At 38.3% G+C, this 21,454-nt stretch overlaps 1 protein-coding gene across 29 annotated transcripts in view; it reads left to right on the top strand.

The window, feature by feature from the left end:
- PARD3 (par-3 family cell polarity regulator) overlaps positions 1–21,454 on the top strand; it is a 569,056-nt gene that overhangs the window by 411,660 nt on the left and 135,942 nt on the right. The window contains exon 23 of one of the 29 annotated variants that reach the window (XM_045586316.1): positions 4,517–4,701. The exons of 27 other annotated variants lie outside the window; for them this stretch is intronic. In XM_045586316.1, coding sequence (XP_045442272.1) covers positions 4,517–4,592 — 76 coding nt within the window. In that variant the 3' untranslated portion in view covers positions 4,593–4,701. Of the gene's footprint in view, positions 1–4,437; positions 4,466–4,516; positions 4,702–21,454 lie in introns of those variants that run through there. One more of the 29 variants, XM_045586321.1, reaches the window with a different exon arrangement.

Genomic DNA, 21,454 nt, shown 5'->3' with positions numbered 1-21,454 from the left:
CCCAAGAGCTGCTGAGTGTGAAGTAGCAACTGTCAAGCCTCTCCAGTCACCAGGCATCATCATTCGGTGGGATCCTGAGCTTCCTAGCCCTGCTGAAGCTTTGGAGCATCTAGGTGGAGCATCTAGGCAATGGGGCAATGGTTTACACTCTGCTGGGAGACACCTCTGATTCTTTTGCACTTTCATGTTGTTTAGGTTTAAAATTTAAAGTTGTCTTAAGAGTGTTGCCACCTTCTTTTTTACTTTACCTTCTGTCTGAGTTTCCAATTAAAGGAAAGCCAAAGGGTGGAGAAATGGTTTCTTCAAGTTCCCCAAAGCTAGTAAGAATGAATATAAATTCATTGTAAAGCTTAGGTAATATTTTTGTAGGTCTCAACACCAACTTAAACTATTGGAAATACTATCCATTTCAGGAGTATTCAGTAAGTTCATTTGCTTTGGCAACCAGGCAGGGTAAAGAGATAAAAGGTTATAGATTCAGGTTTGTTAAATCGGGTATTCCAGATGTCGAATTGAGTTACTAAGAAACCCAGGAGGTTTGTGTTCTGTTTGCAAAAATTAGAGAAAACTGGATGAGGTTAGATTTAGTTTCTTTGGCATTTCAGGTGGTTAAGAAATGCCCAAGGGGTTAAATAAAAAGGAATTTAAAAGTAGTCCTCTAAGTGAGAATAATTAAAATGTTTGATTGACAGTTGAGATTTTAATGGCACCTTATTTCTTGTTGGGGCATGGGGGCTAGGCTGATCCTAATCAAAGTTTAGTTGCATAATTGGTGCCCAAACGCCATTCGAAGGAAAATAGGACTTTTGAATTTTGTTTGAATAGATATTACTTAGGCATTTAAATGAGTTATTTTTTATGCCCTTATTAAAAAAAAAAAAATGTGACTCAAAATTGGATTAGGTTACTTGTAACTGGAGTAATTGGCTCCTTTAAAACAGTCTCATGCCCAATGGATAGATTCCCTTTGTCATACGGGAGTACAATATAAAAATTCAGATGAAAAACAAGGTGTTTCTTTTTAAAAAGTTTTTTAAATTTATACTTTCTGTATCTTCCAGGTGTTATATCTGTATTTGGTAATCAGAAAAGTTATTAAGCCCATAGCTCAGTTGGTTAGAGCATCCTCTTCATACTCCATGGTTGTGGGTTTGATCCTGGTCAGGGCACATACAAGAAGCAACCAATGAGTGCATAAGTAAGTGGAGCAACAAATTGATGTTTAAAAATGTTATTAAAAGAATCATAATATTTTTTAAATAAAATAAAATATTATTGGGTAATAAATAAATAAATAAATAAATAAATACCCTTGACCTGAATTTGTGCTGCTTTATTATCCTTGTGTTAACTGAAATGATTGATTACCTCCCCAAGAGGCTCACCTGGTTCAGCCTCAGGTGATGTGAACCTTCCCAGGGTGGAGCCTGACTAAATCTATAACAAACTAAAGAGCAACAGGCCACAGAATACAGCTTATAACCAAACCCAGGCTAGCCTCATGAAATGGAAAATATTACCTTAATAAACTGGACCTGAATCAACCACAGAGTAGAAAAGTAAAATTTTAATTCCAAGTTTGCTTTAAATTCTAGTGTCACTTTGAATTCTTAAAGAAGGTTGCAGGAGAGGGTGGGTGACATGTAAATGGAATTGGGGAGTGCTGGGGGATATAGGCTATCAGTGGAACAAGTTATGGACTAGACAACTCCAGGGATTTCCATAAAACTACTAATTATTGTGATTTGGACAGTTATGGTGGTTTTTGTGTCCAATGGCAGTCAGTAAGGGTTTTCTCCAAATTTCACCATGTCATTGTGTGGTCTGTGGGGGAAAGAAGGAGAACTTAGAAAAATAATTTAAATTCTAAATTATAATTCAGGCACAGAAGACCTTTTTTGTTTGTTTGTTTGTTTGTTTTGTTTATACAAGCTGCAGTAGCATGATTTTTATTTTTATTTATTTATTTTTCTAATAAATCTTTATTGTTCAGATTATTACAGTTGTTCTTCTTTTTTCCCTCCATAACTCCTCTCCACCCGATTCCCACCCCACCCTCTGCCCGCCCCCCCCCCCGCCCCCCCAAAATGTCCTCATCCATAGGTGTACCATTTTGGTCCAGTCTCTTCCCACACCACCCACACCCCTTTCCCCACTGAGAATTGTCAGTATACTCTCTTTCTATGCCCCTGATCCTATTATATTTACCCATTTATTTTGTTCATAAACTTTTTATTCACTTGATTTTTAGATTCTCTTGTTGATAGATATGTATTTGTTGTCACTTTGTTGTTCATAGATTTTGTCTTTAACTTTTTCTTCTTCCTCTTCTTAAAGAATATTCTTCAGCATTTCATATAATACTGGATATAATACTGGTTTTGTGGTGATGAACTCCTTTAGCTTTTTCTTATCTGTAGAACTCTTTATCTGACCTTTAATTCTAAATGATAGCTGTGCTGGGTAGATTAATGTTGGTTGTAGGTTCTTGTTATTCATCACTTTGAATATTTCTTGCCACTCCCTTCTGGCCTGCATAGTTTCTGTTAAGAAATCAGCTGATAGTCATATGGGTACTCACTTGTAGGTAACTTTTTTCTTGCTGCTTTTAATATTCTCTCTTTGTCTTTTGCTCTTGGCATTGTAATTATGATGTGTCTTTGTGTGGTCCTCTTTGGATTCCTTTTGTTTGGGGTTCTCTGTGCTTCCTGGACTTGTAAGTCTATTTCTTTCACCAGATGGGGGAAGTTTTATCTCATTATTTTTCAAATAGGTTTTCAAAAATCTTGCTCTCTCTCTCTCTCCTTCTGGTACCCCCATAATTCAGATGTTGGTATACCTGAAGTTGTCTCAGAGGCTCCTTAAACTATCTTCATATTTTTGGATTCTTTTCTTGTTTTGCTTTCTAGTTGGATGTTTTTTTCTTTTTTGTATTTCAAGTATTTGACTTGATTTTGGGGATCCTCTAGGCTCCTGTTGGATCTCTGTTTATTATTCTTTATTTCATTCAGTGTATGCTTAATTTCTAGTTGGTCCTTTTTCATATCCTTGAGGGTCTCACTAAATTTATCAGTGGTTTCTAGAAGATTCTTCTATAACTTTATAACCATGGTTTTGAACTCTGTATCCTGTAGTTTGCTTTCCTCCGTTTCTTTCATTTGTGACCTGTTCCTTTGTCTCCACATTTTGGCTACTTCCCTGTGTTGATATCATGGCTTTGTGTGCTAGGTGTCCTATAGGGCCCAGTGGCTAAGCCTCCCTAATTACCTGAGATGGACACTTTTGGTGCATCCTTTTGTGGGCTGTGTGCACAGTCTTGTAGTAGTTAAGCCTTGATTGTTGTTGGTATCACTGGGAGGAATTGACCTCCAGGCCAATTGGCTGTGAGGATCAGTTACATCTATGATGGGAAAACGTCTGTGCTGGAGACACCCCTTATGGGGCAAGACTTACTTCAGAGGGGCTTTGGTGCTCACTGAGTTTGCCCCCTGAGTGTTTCTTTTATGGATCTGAAGAGTAGTAGTCTGGATAGTCTCTCTCTGGCCACTGGGTACACTGGCTCTTGGATCTCCAAGGAGAGAGGCCACTCAGCAGGAGCTACAGAGAGATCTGAAGATCCCTTCTCTTTGTTTGGGGTTTGGAAGTGCCCATATGAGGTTCAGCTGTGAAGCAATGCAAGCTGCCGTGGAGCCTTGGGTCTTCTTTTGGAGGCTCTGGTCTCTTTGACCCAACTGCAGTACATTAGATTTCAGATTGCAAAGGGCCGGGCTATTCATATGCAAAAGCCTCTGCTCACAGCTTGGGTGAGGTTGTAAATTGGGTGGGGCAGGATCTCAGGGAATCATCAGGGTGGAGCCAACAGCAATGGCTGACCATCAGCCCTGCCTGGAAGAGGTTCTGTTTCCCGTGGCACCTTGCAAGTACAATGATTGCTGCAAGCATCTCTGAGAGAAAGCTGCTCTCTAGTTCCACCCAATGCCACAGTCCAGTTTCTTCCCAGAGTCTGGGTCCCCAAGAGTCTCTCCCCAAACTGGAGTTCAGAGCAGTCAGGAACTTTTATCTCCCTCTTTATTGAAAAGCCAACAGCATACCCAGTTGCCAGCCTTTCCACAACGCGTGCCTCGGTACCTCTGCACTTCACTTCTGCACCTCCACACATCCTCCAAGTCTCAGTGTGCTTTTCTCTTTCCTTCTAGTTGTATAATTTCCAGTCAGCCAGCCTTTCCGTGGGTCTGATTGATACTTGTTTTGTCTTTTAGTTGTAGTTTTGAAGCAGTTGGGTGAGGCAGCAAGTTCAGGTGTTTACCTATGCCGCCATCTTGGCTTCTCCCCTTCAGTAGCATAATTTTTAAAAAGCACCTGCGTTGTAACAAACTAAAGCTGAGAATACTTATTTCTAATTATTCTCTTTTTCTTCCATTTCCTTCTTTTCTATAGTTTGTATATTTAAGCTTTGTAAAATAACGCTTAAACTCTTTGAACAAGGCCAAAGTTCTTGTGCGTGTTTGTATTCCAGCCTCTGTGACTGTCCTGGCAGGTATTCAGTGGCTGCTGTGCTAAGGATTGTGGAAGGTTTCTGGGTCACAGAATAAGCAAGATCTGACTCACCTCCTAAGTTACTCTCACTTGGTGCCACATGACAGACCACATGCATTATGTTGTACAAAGAATGATAGGAATGAAATAGGATTCTGAGAATATTGACTCGGAAGGAGGAGCTTCTAAGAGGAGGTGTGATTGAGCTAAAAGTTTCAAAGCCATATATATAGTTTTGACTTTGAATCCAAGTGTAATCTAATTAAGATGTTGGATTTATGTACTGTTGGTGAATATTAAATATGGTCAACACTTTACTTTGTAAATTGCTTAATATCTCCAGCCCCTAAAAGTCACTGGCAGAACTGGTATGAGGCATGCTCAGCCTCTGAAGCTCTTGGTGTTTTAAACCCTCAAGCAGGTGGAACAAATACAAGGAGATGCTACAACCCCATTAGGTAGCATCTGATTTGGGGTGGGGGGCACGGTGTGTCCAGGATTCAGGTACCTTAAGTGACAGCTGTGGTTGGTGATACTGTCTTTATGGATCAGTTCCAAAGTAGAGATGTGAGAATATTAATGTCTTTAATATGGTATCACTTTAAGCATTTGAGGAATTTAAAATTCTTGTTTTGGGTATTCATGACATCTGAATTGGGTAAAAATGACATCTGAATTGCAATATTGCTAGGGCCTGCAGGCTTCCCTGGAGCACAGAGGGAGAGGTAACTACATGATTCACTGGCAGTTATCAGTTAAGCATCTGCTAGACACACACAAGTCACTAGTCCAGTTCAGAAACATTGGTGGAACTCATAAAATCATGATTAACCAACATCTTTTTTCTAATGGTAGTACTAAAGAATCTCATTTGCTTCTGGGAGAGTTCTGTTAATCTTTTTTGTAATGGATGAATTCAAAGTGCACCATCCTATTTTCTCTTAAATATCAGAACATCTGAATTGTGTTGGTTGATATAGAAGACTTCAGCTTTTATACTAGATCAAGGCAAACTGGTTGTAGGTGTAGTGTGGCCCTTGCTGACTGTGGGGCTTTACACTGTCCTACAATACTGGCATACTTTGAGTTGAAACAGTGTGTTGGTTGACTTTCAAAGGGCAGGCAGTGCTCTGATTGTTACTATTATTGTGTTAGGATATTACTTCTCCACTTTTATATCTGGATATCAATAGAATTATTTCAAGCTACACAGATGAATCTGTTAGAAATCTTGTAACAAGAATGTGGCCTGCAGACAGGAAACCCTACTTGAGGGTTCAAGACAGCAAGAGCTCTAGAAGCTGGCTGTGCCTTACTTGCTGAAATCCCATAAAACTTTCCAAATATACATCCTGATTTCCAAAAAAGAAGATGCCAAGAAGTGCAGTAACTACAGGACCATTTCCCACACAAGTGAAGTGCTGCTTGAGGTGATGCAGCAAAGGCTTCTGCCTTATAGAGAGCCAGAAATGCTGGACAGTCAAGCTGCGTTCAGAGAAGGAGAAAGCACTCGAGACCTAATTGTGAACATTCACTGGGTACTGGAGTGCCACACAGAATCCCAGAAAAAGGTTAATATGTTGTGTAGACTATACTAAAGTCTTTGTGACCTTCATGAAAAGCTCTGGGTTGCTCTGAAAGCAATGGGCATGCCTCCGCACTTGATTGTCCTAATGTTGCTGTCACAGTATATGGAGAGAGAATGGTTTCCTAGAAGCAAAGGTGTCAGGCAAGGGTGCATTTTATCTCCCTATCTGTTTATCTGTACACAGACCATATCATAGGAAAAACTAGGCTAGACTCGGAGGAAGGAGGAGTGAAAATTGGTGGAATAGCAATAATTTAAGGTATGGGATGGCACCATCTTACTTCTGAAAAGTAGCAATGACTTGAAACTTCTGGTGAAAGTGAAAAAAGAAAGTGCCAAAGCAGGACTGCACTTAAACATTAAAAAGATAAAAATCATGACTACAGCCGGGACCGGTTTGGCTCAGTGGATAGAGCGTCGGCCTGCGGACTGAAAGGTCCCGGGTTCGATTCTGGTCAAGGGCATGTACCTTGGTTGCGGGCACATCCCCAGTAGGGGGTGTGCAAGAGGCAGCTGATCGATGATTCTCTCTCATCGATGTTTCTAACTCTCTGTCCCTCTCAATTCCTCTCTGTGTAAAATCAATAAAATATATTTAAAAAAAAAAAAAAAATCATGACTACAGAAGAAATGTACACCTTGAAGATACTGATATTGTTAAAGATTTTACTTTGGTTCAGTCATCAATTTCAATGGAGACTGTAGCCAAGAAATGAAAGAAGGCTGAGACTTGGAAGGGCAGCAAATGAAAGATTGACGAGAGCAAAGATGTGTCATTAGAGACCAAGACTAAGGTCATCCACCTTCTTGTTTTTAATTACTACGTACAGATGAGAAAGCTGGCAGTGAAGAAGGTCGAGAGAGAAAAAAAATGTATTCACTTGAAATATGGTGCTGAAGGATAGCTCTATGGAAACCTGAATTAGAAGAAAGACAAGTGGGTCCAAGAGCAAATTAAGCCTGAAACATCTCTGGAGATAAAAATGACAAAAATGGAACTGTCCTACTTCAGGCATTTCATGAGAAGACAGAGTACTTTGGAGCAAATAGGGATACCAGAGGGGGGGGAGGGGGGAACAGCAGGAAAAGAACAAATATGAGATGGACTCACTCCATAAAAGAAGACACAGGCATGAGTCTACAGAAGCTCATCAGAGCTGCTGAAATAAGACATTGTAGATGTCGCTCATTCATAGAGTCTCCAGGAGACTAAATGACATGTAGGTCACACACACACACACACACACACAGATTTTGAAAGTGTTTAAAAGTAAAGTCACAGTGCCAATACCACTCTCTCACATGTATGTACGAATTGGTTGGACGAGATTGCATTCCTCAGAAATAGAAACCATGGCAAAAAATAGCAAAATAGGTACTGGTGATATGCTCCATCATCAAGGGAGAATTTGGACCTGAGACAGATACAAGCCAGGGCTCTGCCACTTTCCTATCATGGGACAGGCATGTGGAGTCAGGTGTCCTTTTTTTCTATGGACTGAGGCCCTTCTTTCGTGTTTTCTGGGCTCTGGGCCATGCTTGCAAGTGGCCACCAGGGTGACTTTTCTTATGTGGGCTTCCTGCTTTCCTCTTCGCTGCTAACAATGGGAGGGCAGAAGAGGAAATGATTGGTTAGGGAGTGGAAGATGGGCCAGGTGACAAGTTGGTTTGCATTCCAAGCAAATTCTGGGCCAACCTTTGTAGGATCCTCAGCCCTTAGGAGGGAGAGTCACAATGCTTCTAGGTGGAATGCCATGCTCTCTGGAGCACTCACCTTGGAAGAGCCCAGGTGCCTCTGAGGGGGCCTGGCTTTGTCCCCACAGCAGCATGAGGGAGGGTGGTGCAGGCAATGCTACCAGCAGTGACTAAAACCAATTGATATGAGAAAATACAAATAATTTAAAATTTCAACTCTGCCTTCCTTCTCCTTGAACTTTCTGCCTTTCCTGCTATGTTTCTTACTAGTGCTTATAATGTGATGGTGTGACATCTTCACACTTTAAAGTTTTTGTCTGCCAGTCATCTCTAACAATTAGAATGAAATTCCATTTTAATGTAGGACTTTTTGTCTCTCGTCCATTCTAGAGCCTGAAACATAGGTATTCAATTATGTTAATTAAATGAACAAATGTGTAAACCCAAGTCTTCATCAGCATAGCAAAGACCATTTATGGAGTGTAGTATATAATAAAGAAAAATGGAAGTTGTATTTAAATACAGAACATCTGCTTTAGAAAAGAAATGTGGAATTTCAGCAAAATATTGTTAAACATTTTCATTGTTTAAATCCCCTTTGCTTATATGTCAAGTCCATGACTATTCTACGTTTTCTGGAACTTATATAATGTTGAGAAGGAGAGAGGGAGAGCGATGTCATAGGGTACCATACAACATGACATGCTAATAGGATGTGATGTAAATATGGTTAAGAACATAGGCTCTAGTGTCAGCCTGAGTTCACAGCCCAGCTCTGTCTATAAACCTTCTGAGCTCCACTTCTTGCATCTGTAAATGGGGATAATAATAGTACTTGCCTCATTGGGTTTTATGTGAAGATTAAATGAACAACTACATATAACTCACTTTGAATACAATTATTATTATTATTATTATTATTATTATTATACCATCACCACCACCATCATTATCTATATTCTTGAGCTCCAGGACATTTGGGAGTTCCAGTTTGCTGCATGTGAATTATATATTTTATATAATGATTCTATATTTTTAGCATATTTTTTGTGTAAAAATTTATTTTAGGTTTCTCAACCTTTTTTTTTTATCATTGTCTGAAGCTTTTTACATTATATAGTGGTGCTGAAATGTGTGTTGCTGTGGACATGGGGTTAACTTCTGTAATTAGGAAGTACAAGGATTTGGTGGAGTGTTTAACTTGAACAGCCACAGATTCGTTTCAGAGCAGGAGGCTAAGGTTATGAGGGCTGTGGCATCAGAGGATGGATGAGGCTGATACAGGCCTGGGCTGCAGCCTGTGCATGTTCCCACCTTGGAAGAACTATTTGCTGCTTCCCTCTGGGAGGCCAGGGGTGAAATAATGACAATAAAGATAAACTTAAAAAAATTAAAAATAAAATACACACAAAAATAAATTAACAGTTCTGTGATATACTGAAATAAAAACTATCATGTAATTGTGTAATATTAGTATTATAAATGCCTTCTATCCATTATATCAGCAATTTTCAACCTTTTTCATCTGGTGACACCTGTAAACTAATTACTAAAATTCTGCAGCACACCAAAAAATATATTAGTCCTGGTCAGATGACTCATTTGGTTGGAACATTGTCTTGTACACCAAAAGGCTTCAGGTTCAATTCCTGGTCAGGGCACATACTCAGGTTGTGGGTTCGATACCTGGTCAGGGCACATATTAGAAGCAAACAATCGATGTTTTCTCTCTTATACTAGTGTTTCTCTCCCTCCCTTCCTTCCTCTCTCTCTCAAATCAATAAACATCTTTAGGTGAAGATAAAACAACAACCATGTTCTCAGGTGAGGGTTTAAAATATATAAATTTTATATCCATACTAATAAAAGCCTAGGTGGTGTCTTGCCCTTGCGTCATCCCAAGATGACGCCCCATGTCATCACAAGATGGCCGCCCCCACGTCATCACAAGATGGCCACCCCCACGTTATCACAAGATGGCTACCACAAGCTAGACACCCCATGTTATCAAAAGATGACTGCCACAAGATGGCTGGCAGGGGAGGGCAGTGTGGGGTGACTGGGCTGGCAGGGAAGTGGTTAAGGGGCAATCAGGCTGGCAGGCAGAAGCTGTTAGGGGCAATCAGGCAGGTAGAAAGGGGAGTGGTTAGGAGCCAGCAGTCCTGGATTGTGAGAGGTATGTCTGACCAGCAGTCAGACATCCCCCGAGGGGTCCCAGATTAGAGAGGGTGCAGGCTGGGCTGAGTGACACCCCCCTCAGTGCACAATTTTGTGCACTGGGCCACTGTGTGTGTGTGTGTGTATGTGTGTGTGTGTGTGTTCATTCACACTGGATGTCTATTATTGTGTTGGTTGTTGTCATTTTTAAGTTGGCAATTTAAGGAAAAACAGGTTAATGCCCCTGACTAAATAGTCCAATATTGCATGTTTTAAAAATTATTACAGCACACTGGTTGAAAATCACTACATTATATGTTAATTAATTAAAATAAGAGTGTTAATAAATATATAGTACAGAGTATTATTGATGTTATATTTATGGTAAACAACAAATAGCTCAAGTGATTTTTTTTTTTAATTCCTAGCTTGGAAATGTTAGATCAAATAGTTTAAAAAGGCTAGACTTTTCTCTTATATATCTTTTTCTGGCACATTTTGTCCACTCACATGCGATCACCTATATACATCACAAAATGAATTCTCATTATACCCAAGGACAACTAAATCCTCGTCAAGGAATAAATGAATGTGTTTGAGTTGTTTTAATTAGCTGGGTGTGATTTAAAGGTTGCTGAAATCAAGAAAGCTTATTCATTTTTCATCAATAATCACTTACCTTAATATTTCATTAGCACTCGCTGATTTGCAGACCTCCTTCTGGGCTTGGATTTATTATGATGGCAGACATAATTTGACTTCTCTCTTTTTCTCATTCTGTAGTATACACTTTTGCCTCTGAGACACTGTTAAGATGTTTCCAACATTCACAGGATTGCTAATGATCCAACTTTTGAAAAATTGTACTTAAAATTAAAAGTTCTAGGCTGTAGAAAGATGTGTGTGTGTGTGTGTGTGTGTGTGTGTGTGTGTGTGTGTGTGTTTAGGCAGTTTTCTTTCATCATTTGAACAGCTGCTAGTAAGGTGCACACTTCCTGTTTCATATGTTTGAGAGAACATATTGATGTATCATATGCAAAAGTCAGAAAGTAAAGAGTTTGGACATATTCTTAGAGTATGCCATCAATTTGCAAGAACACAGCACCTTGTGTGTGGCATACTCAGCAGATGAGATCACTATCTGCAGCATGTACCTCATTTCAAAACCTTTCTCTGGCTGCTGCAGACACAGCCTCACATGTGGCCTCAGATGTTCATTGTGCCTCTGTATCCTCAGGTAGCATCACTGTCCCAGGCTTCTGTGCTGCCACCTAGGGAGTGCTGCTCTTCACAGGGAAGTCCAGAGCCTGCCCTCACTATAATATGATGCATGTGCAGAAAGTAGCTATTTCTCTTCTTAGACTATCCACTGGTTGGATGTAAGTGACCACAGCTAGAGACATCCCAGGCAGGGTAGGAAATCTGCTTGGAACCTCTGCAAAACCAAAATTCCAAGCACTTCTCCTTAAATGCACAGATCTAGTCTAGGTTTTTAGAAGAAACAAATCTAGAACATGGAAACATCTCATACAGACTGAGATTCTGACAGCTAACTCTGGCAATGAAAAAATGAATAGATGAAGATATTTTCTTTTTTCTAGATTATAAAACACTATGTCTGTATTTTATACAGCCATGTTTAACAGTTTGTATAAAGTACATATTATTAATTTTCACTAGCTATAGCAGTATTGAGCTGGGCAAAAATTGCTAAATATTAAGAAATAAAAATGTGTACACTTGAACATTTGGAAAACGTATATGTATTCAGAATTATACATATTTTCATTGGCCTGGAAACTTTCTTTCCTTTTTAATATTTCCCAGAAAACACAATGCTTACTTTCCTTTTATCCCAGATTTTTATCCCAGAAACATGTTTAAAAAATTAATGAACCACCAAGTCTCTACTTATGGAGAATTAAAAGAGCACTTTTGTGTGTGAGGAAATATTACCCACCATTAAAAGTTATAAGTCCTTGTTCACCCAGAGCTATTCTTCACATTTTGCTTAGCTTTGGAATCTGTGCTGATAGCTCTTTCCATAAAATACATTCATTTTTGTTACATATTAGCATTACTGTGACTTGCTAGCTGGTGTTTCGATAATTCTGTTTTTTGCTTATGATACTCTTCAGGTTTCCAGGAAGAAGTTTCAAGACAGTGTATAATATTTCTTTACTGGACTCCTCCTTTATCTTTGTGATCCAGCAGCCTTTGTTCTAGTGTACGGGCAAGTGCAGCCAGGTGATAGAGGAGACCCATGTGGCTTTATGTTCACGTCTTGGCTCTGACACTTACTTGGATGTTTGGCAAGTTATTTAACTTCTGTGAGCTTCATTAAACTCATCTGTATTTTAAATTTTTTGCCCCATTGTTAGACCATATGTCAGCTGTGTTTTATATGCAGAAAATATGTTCTTTATAACCATGCTTCATGATCTGTGTTAGAAAGTATTGGGGCTGAAAGAGAAATCCAGATCCAATCTCTGATAGTAATGCTCTTCCAGTCTTTTGGGAGAATAACAGATGGACTTAAATAGCACAACCAGTTTTATTGACCATGCTGTTTATTTTAATAGCTAGACCAGAATGATTTGATTGACTTTTTTAAAATCTGGTATTTTTTTTACCATATGGACAAGGCCATATCTAGAGTCCCAACTTAATAAGCCTTCTTTTCTCTGACAATGAACCATGAAAAATGTTAGCAAAATGTTTTATTTCGAATTGATCCATGCTCTTGGTGATGTAAATACCCATCTTAAGAGATAAAATGCAGATTACCATTCATTAGTTGTTGGAAATTTGTTGCACCAAAGAACTGTAGGCAACCAGTATGTGAAATGAGCTAGAAATGAATGTACACAGGGAGGTTGGGGAACCTACAAGTGGAATAAAACTACCCGAAATCAGTCGATTGTGGGTATACAGGACAGGTTGCTTTCTTTAAATGGTGTTGTAACACTTCAAGAATGTAAATTTAGAAGTACTTACAGTCACATTTTAAAAAGATAAGGCTTAAAGCAGAAAGACTTTGTGTGTTTTTCCCCTCATTTTTACAATGGGCTTCCTAGTCAAATCATTCTGAGTCAGAATACCACTAATTGCTATGTTTGTTATTGAAATACTATAACACCATTAAGTGGTCTTCTAATCTAATCAGTTCTTAAGTATTCATTTCATCCGTAGCCTCTTTGGTACAATCTCAATATGTGTACCTTCCATTTCTCTCCTCATGTTGGTAGTATTCCTTTACGTCCTTTAACATATATACTGAATCTAAAGTCCCTTGTAAAATGTCATTTCCCTCTAATTCCATCATAAGGACTCTTTCTGAATCTTTCCAATTATTTTTCTTCTGGTTGTGGATCACATTTTTTTTCTCCTTCTTATATCTGATTTTTTTTTTTTTTTTTGTACAATGTTAGACATTTTGAATTTTATTATGTTGAGGCTATTTTTTGTTTGTTTGTTTGTTTTTGTTTTTTTTCTGTAATTTTTTTTTTTAAGTGTTGGATCTTTCCTGGCAGGGCATGAAATTACTGGCTAATTACTGGCTAATTGTTATTTTTCTGTGTTGTTATTTTTTTTTTAAATCCTCAGCCAAGGATATGCTTTTATTGATTTGAGAGAGAGAGGAATGGAAAGGGAGAGAGAAAAAAGAAAGGAGGTAAAGATAGGAGATAAAGAAAAAGAGAGAGACAGAGAGACAGACAGACAACAGACATTGATGTGAGAGACAAACATTGATCAGTTGCCTCCCATAAGCCTGACTGGGGATTGAACTTGAGACCCTGTGGTGCACAGGACAACACATATATTTATTTTTAGGTGGCTTTTTAATGTTTTCTAGGCGAGGTCCAGGGTAGTCTTCATGCAAAGGCCTCATTTAATCCCATTTCCAAAATGTTCCCTTCTTGACGGAATGAATGCCCAGTGTGCTCAGCCTGCATGTTCCATGAGGTCTCCTCTGGTTGGAGCAGATGTGCCCAGTTCTGGCACTGTAAGAATGCACACGATTGTTCCTCTTACTACTGCCTGGAAGTTATTTTTTTTAAATTTCTTTATTGATTAAGTTATTACATATGTGTCCTTATCTCTTCATTGCCCCTTCCCCCATACCCTCACTCATGCCCTCACCCCTCTGTTGTCTGTGTCCATTGGTTAGGCTTATATGCATGCATACAAGTCCTTTGGTTGATCACTCCTCCTTCCTCTCACCCTCCCCTACCTTCCCTCTGAGGTTTGACATTCTGAAAGATGCTTCTCTGTCTCTGGATCTTTTTTTGTTCATCAGTTTATGTTGTTCATTATATTCCATAAATGAGTGAGATCATCTGATATTTATCTTTCACTGACTGGCTTATTTCACTTAACATAATGCTCTTCAGTTCCATCCATGCTGTTGCAAATGGTAAGAATTCCTTCTTTTTTATGGCACAATAGTATTCTATTGTGTAGATGTACCACAGTTTTTTAATCCACTCATCTGCTGATGGGCACTTAGGCTATTTCCAAATCTTAGCTATGGTGAATTGAGCTGCTATGAACACAGGGGTGCATATATTTATCCTTTCTGATTGGTGTTTCTAGTTTCTTGGGATATATTCCTAGAAATGGGATTACTTGGTCAAATGGGAGTTCCATTTTTAGTTTTTTGAGGAAACTTAATACTGTTCTCCACAGTGGCTGCACCAGTTTGCATTCCCACCAGCAGTGCACAAGGACTCCTTTTTCTCCGCATCCTCACCAACACTTGTCATTTATTGATTGTTGATGATAGCCATTCTGACAGGTGTGAGATGGTACCACATTGTCATTTTGATTTTCATATATGGGATAATTAGTGACTTTGAGCAAGTTTTCATATGTCTGTTAGCCTTCCTTCTGTCTTCTTTAGAAAAGTATCTATTTAGGGTCATTACCCATTTTTTTGATTGGGTTGTTTATCTTTCTTTTGTTAAGTTGTATGAGTTCCCTGTAAATGTTGGAGATTAAACCCTTAAAAGAGATAACATTGGCAAATATGTTCTCCCATGCAGTGGGCTTTCTTGTTATTTTGTTGATGTTTTCTTTTGCTGTGCAAAAGTTTTTGATTTTGATGTATTCTCATTTGTTTATTTTCTCTTTAGTTTCCATTGCCCTAAGACCTTGGTCGGCAAACTGTGGCTCACAAGCCACATGCGGCTCTTTGGCCCCTTGAGTGTGGCTCTTCCACAAAATACCATGGCCTGGTCTATGTTGAAGAAGTGGCATTAGAAGAAGTTTAAGTTTAAAATATTTGGCTCTCAAAAGAAATTTCAATCATTGTACTTTGATATTTGGCTCTGTTGACTAATGAGTTTGCCGACCACTGCCCTAGGAGCTGTATCAGTGAAGAAATTGCTTAGACATATGTCTGAGAGTTTGCTGCCTGTGGATTCCTCTAGTATTTTATCATTTCCCTTCTTATGTTTAAGTCCCTTATCCATTTTGAGTTTATTTTGGGGCATAGTGTAAGTTGGTGGTTTCTTTTCTTTCTTTCTTTTCTTTTCTTTTCTTTTCTTTTCTTTTCTTTTCTTTTCTTTTTTTCCTTCCTTCCTTCCTTCCTTCCTTCCTTCCTTCCTTCCTTCCTTCCTTCCTTCCTTCCTTCCTTCCTTCCTTCCTTCCTTCCTTCCTTCCTTCCTTTCTCCTTTCCTTTCTTTCTTTCTTGCATATATTTGTCCAATTTTCCCAACACCAGTTATTGAAGAAACTGTCTTGACTCTATTGTATGTTCATGCCTCCTTTGTCAAAGATTAATTAAGCATAGTGGTTTGGGTCAGTTTCTGGGTTCTCTATTCTATTTCATTGATCTATATGTCTGTTCTTATGCCAGTACCAGACTGTTTTGAGAACAGTGGCTTTGTAATGTAGCTTGATATCTGGTATTGAGATCCCACCTTCTTTATTCTTCTTTCTCAGGATTGCTGTGGCTATTCGGGATCTTTTTTTTATTCCAGATACATTTTTAGGAATTCTGTTCTAGGTCTGTGAAATATGACATTGGTATTTTAATGGGGAGTGAATTGAATCTATAGATTGCTTTGGTTAGTATGGACATTTTAATGATATTGGCTTTACCAATCCATGAACATGGCATGTTCTTCCATCTGTTTATATCTTCCTCTATCTCTTCTTACAGTGTCCTATAGTTTTCTGCATATCAGTCTTTTACCTCCTTAGTTAAGTTTATTCCTAGGTATCTTAATTTTTTTTTGGTGTGGTGGTAAATGGGATTGCTTTTTTAGTCTCTGTTTCTATAAGTTGACTATTGATGTATAAAAATGCCATAGATTTCTTGTCATTACTTTTGTATCCTGCTACATTGCCAAATTCATTTATTAAGTCAATTAGTTTTTTGATGGAGTCTTTTGGGTTTTCTACATACAGTATCATGTCATCTGCAAATAAAGATAGTTTTACTTCTTTTCCAATTTGGATGCCTTTTATTTCTTCTTCTTGTCTAATTGCAGTGGCTAGTACTTCCAGTACTATGTTGAATAGGAGTGGTGAGAGTGAGTATCCCTGTCTTGTTTCTGTGCTTAGGAGAAATGGTTTTAGTTTTTCCCATTGAGTATGATGTTGACTATGAGTTTGTTATATATGGCTTTTGTTATGTTGAGGTATGATCCTTCTATTCCCACCTCGATGAGAGTTTTTATCAAGAAAAACTCATTTGGATTTTGTCAAATGCTTTTCCTACATCAATTGATATGACTATGTGATTTTCATCTCTCAATTTGTTTATGTAACGTATTACGTTTATTGATTTGTGGCTATTCATAGAATGAGTTTGGAAGTGTTCCTTTTTCTTGAATATTTTGGATAGTCTGAAGAGGATAGGTTTTAGTTCTTCCTTGAATGTTTGGTAAAATTCCCCTGTGAAGCCGTCTGGCCCCAGACTTTTGCTTGCTGGAAGGTTTTTGATGACTGCTTCAATTTCTTCCATAGTTATCAGCCTATTGAGATTTTTAGATTTTTCTTGATTGAGTTTTGGGAAATTGTATTTTTCTAAGAATATGTCTATTTCATCTAGGCTATCCATTTTTGCTGGAATAGAGTTGTTCATAGTGTTTTTTCATAATTATTTGCTTTTCTTGAGGAAGGTTTATTACTTTACTTCTTTCATTTCTGATTTTGTTTATCTGGGTCCTCTCTCTCTGACTTATTTGAGATAAAGAATGTTCTTCATTAACTGCAAGTTCAGCTTGTCCCAGGATATAGGACAGGCTGCAAGCCTTTGGCCATCATATCCAGGTGTTTTTCTTAGCTATTCATCATTCATCTCTATAGCTATACAATATTCATCCAGATTTTGTCCATATACAGTTCTACCAGTGGAAATTTCAGAGAGGTATTCTTAGAGGTATTTGCCTAAGGTGGGTCTTTTATAGTAGAAATAGCCAGAAAAAAATGTACCAAAGCTTATATTGATAGTAGGAGAATACCAATGTGTGGCCAGGAAAGCATTAATTTCACTATCATACCTGATACTCAGAACATCATTGTGTAGTAGGTGGGAAAGATTAGCAGGTATTCAAGTTAAAATTTTCATATCTAATAAAAAGGAGGTCTGGGGAGGCAGATATTGTTTCCGCTAGAAAACCATAAGGATGATAATAATAATAATATGAAAATCATTTTATGTACATTCAATCAATAACAATCAGGTGATATAAAAACAAGGTTTAAACAATATAAGTTTGTGAGCATACAGGCCTAGACATCGTCTTGGGATAGCTGTCTGCCTCCGTGGTCAGGAACTTCTTGTTCTTGAAAAGTATCAGCTGTTTCTCATCCTTGAAAAATCTTTGATCTCCGATGCAGATAGAGATGGGTGTCAGAGATGGGAGTAGATATCCATTCACAGTCAGGTGCCTTTTTTAAATAAGAAATGTGAATCATTGAGCTAACTCCTTTAAGTTTAGCTGCACATGGGTTAGTTAATAATACCTGGTAAGGTCCCCTCCAACGAGGTTGGAGAGAGTCTTTTATGTGGTGGTCTTGGAATCTCCTTGTTGTAAGCCATGATCTTTGAAATCCTCGTCTCCTGGGAGCACACTGTAAATGAGTCTGTTACCAATTTGTTAGTTCCTACAATGCAGAATGTCTGTTCTTTACTTTTCCTTATATTTGGGAAACAAAGGTTTGAAAGCCATCAATATTTTAAACAGAGTCATAAGAATAATTATCCTCAATTCATTTAGTCCCATAGTTATTTTTGTTTTTCCTGATTATTTGCCGGTAGTTTTTGAATTCAGTTATTCCTTGGAGTTCTATAAACCTATCCAATTCAAAAATATGACCTGCTTAGAAGCCTGATATTCAGAGTAAGTTAGAGTCCTTTTCATTGATTTTTCTAAATATATAATATACCTACAAATGCATCAGAATAAAGCTATCCAGGAATGACAAAATTTAAAAGTAGCATGGTTATAGATTTTACAAAAAAACTTTGCTTTTCTATAAAATATAACATTCCAAGACAACAATTTCTTGGTAAGTAATAATCCCTGTAAAATGTCATAGAGACTAATATAAAATTTGTATACCTTTAGATTCAATTACAATTTCAGCATATAAAGAACAAGTAATATGTAAGATTTTAAAATGAGGACATGGCTTATAGCAAGCAGTGTACTGAGCATTGAAAATAATTCATAAACTTCCAATATGTGAAAAACAAATACCCAGAGTATCACTGGCAGATGACCCCACAGGGAATCAATACTCTTGGCTTGCCTGGACATATGCTACCCCCCTGAAAGTTTCCAGTATGAACCTGGCTCTGAATATTTGCAAGTTTCTTTCTGAAGCAGAGTGCCTTAATGCACGTGACCTGTCCCTTGCTCTTGACTGGAGCTCAGGTGCACAGTCTTTCCCGACTGGCTAATTCAAAGGGAGGGGTCGGCCTTTGCTGCTTCAAGATGGCGGCTCCAGGGGAGCAGCAAGCCATGTGGCCAGCATGGCAGCTGCCAAGTCACACAGTCCAAAATGGTGACTGTCAAAACTATTCTTTGACAGAAAAGAGATTTGTTTATTCTCACAATAAACAAGGGAAGAGCAAACCAAAGTCCCTAAAAGATAGCCAAAATTATATTGCAGACAAACAGAAATCTCACCAGCTGTTCTGGTGGCTGAACCCTGAGAAAGAGAGCAAGAAGAGCCCCCAGGATTAAGAATTCTTGGCAGCTGCTGGGAAGTTCTTGCAATCTCTCTCATGCTTTCAACCCTCACACACATAAGTAGGCTTTCCCAAAGTGGGACTTGCCTCTTCTTAAAATAAATTAAACAACAAAGAGACATAAAAGAGACATAAAAACATCAATACGCCCATACAAGCATGCAGAACATATTAAAAGTTTACACCAGAGGATGTCCAGCATTAAAAATTACCAAAGCAGTGTCTTTTGTACCTGGTTTAGGAACTGCCTCTTTCTACAATTTCAGTATATTCCCAATGGACTATTTAAAAAAATGTTCTTTTCTAGTTGCCTCTAAATCAGAGACAAGCTTCCTATGGGGGAAAAAACAGAGTGTAGACATTTATTAACTTCAGAATAATTCTGAGACAGTCTCTAAATTTTGTATTAATTTCCATCTTATTGGAATAATTTTTTTTCTATGTTTTTACTTAGAAGCTTCTAATTTCCAAATCAAGATATGCTTCCCATATTTCAGAGCCATCATTTTCTAATTTCTGCATGCAAAATGTTAACAAACTGCATTTTTGGCCATTTCTCAGTTAATATTGTCTAGTTAAATCTTCCCATTTCTGTAAAGTACTTGCAAGTGAAGTCTTCCTATCAGGAGTATTAAATGAGGGCTGGGGTTTTGGGAGCTTCTGGCCTTGGAGGCACAATTTCCCACATTAATTTTTTTTTTTTTTTTAATTTTGAATATCTGTAGTCTGAGCAAACTTTCTAAACATGTTATGTAGTGGGTCAAATGTGGCCTCAGTTTCTCTCCTGGCTGTCTAAAACCACAGGAAAAGTTCTGGGCCTGGACAGACCAAACCTTATGGTGGCCCCTTAGATGAGCCATTTAGTTCATTACAATTGCATTGGGACTTCCCTTTGGGCCTCCTGCATTTCTGACACCTCCACAAAAATTCTTAGTCACCTAAAAACACCCCAGAATTGGGCTATTCTAAAAAAAAAAAAAAAAAAAAAAAAAAAAAAAAAATAGAGAGAGAGAGAGGGGGGGGGGGGAGAGAGAGAGAGAATGTTGCCCCTTTATCCTCGGAGCTGAATGAGTTCAGCTCATTTATACAGCAAAGGTTATTTTTGCTCAGCTCTCAGCAATTCCAATTAAAAAAGCCAAAATCAAAGCCAGCCACACATTTTTCCCTCTATTCCCACCTTAGCCTAGGTTCTGCCAACTCTTAACCTGGGATTCTGTCAACCCTGGTTCGACCTCGAGGATTTTAAAACACAGCTCAAATAAAGTCAGACCCTCTACCAAAGCAAAGGGAAGGTCCTGAATCCAAGAGACAACTCACCCAAGTTCACCCAATGGGCGGCGAAGCAGCAGGCTCATGGGCCCTTTGCTGAAATCTAGCATTGAGTCCAAGTCGATGGTTCTGGGTGAGCTTCTTTGGAATCCTGTTGACTATACCAAGTAATGTCAACGTAAAAAAAAACATTGAAACCAGTAAATAATTTTTGTGAGTTTATTGAGCCAGACTGTTGACATATGCCAAGGAAGTAGAACCTCAAAGAATTGAGCTAATGCTCCTGGAAGTTAATTTTTCATGGAAGTTGTTCCTGTCTGGGCTGGTAGAGTTTTACTCACATGCACTTTGGTGTTAAAGCTAAAGAGGATCCTTACAGGTTTCTGGATCTTTCTCTGTGTGGATACTTTCAGGTAATCTTTCCCACAAATTCTGACCACCTTAGCTTCCCCAAATTCAGAATTCTGTCTCCTCCCCTTGTGACTGCGGTGATGTTGGTGTTCCTTTCCCTGCACACAGTTTGAGAAGTACCATCAGAAAGCAAGCCTCGGTGATGGCATGGATCACTCCTTTGTTTCCTTTCCTCAGATATTTCATTCTAGGCTTCCTCATCCCCTATTCCTGAAAGTATTTGTATCCTGTATTTTTCTATTTTTCTATTTGCTTATTGTAAAAAGATAACCCTAAAATACATTATTTTCTCATTGCTGGGAGTGGAAAGCTTTTAAAATTATTTGAATAATTGCTCTGTCAAGGGCTTTTCCCTCTTACCTCATTCTTAGACCAGAACCACTCACATTGGCCTCAGCTCCTCTCTGTTAAGACTCCTCACAAGTGACCAAATAAATTGCCAAATCTGGGTATTTGTACTTTCTGAAATATTTAGTCTTTTTTTTTTTAATAAAAGAGAATTGTGTCAACTTTGTTTTTAAAAAAACTCTTATTGTTGAGAGTATTACAAATGTCCTCCCTTTCCCCCTCATTGTCCCCTGAAATATTTA

This window comes from Pipistrellus kuhlii, unplaced genomic scaffold (genome assembly GCF_014108245.1).
Source record: "Pipistrellus kuhlii isolate mPipKuh1 unplaced genomic scaffold, mPipKuh1.p scaffold_m20_p_1, whole genome shotgun sequence".
Lineage (NCBI taxonomy): Eukaryota > Metazoa > Chordata > Mammalia > Chiroptera > Vespertilionidae > Pipistrellus > Pipistrellus kuhlii.
This window is presented reverse-complemented; position numbering and strand designations above follow the sequence as displayed.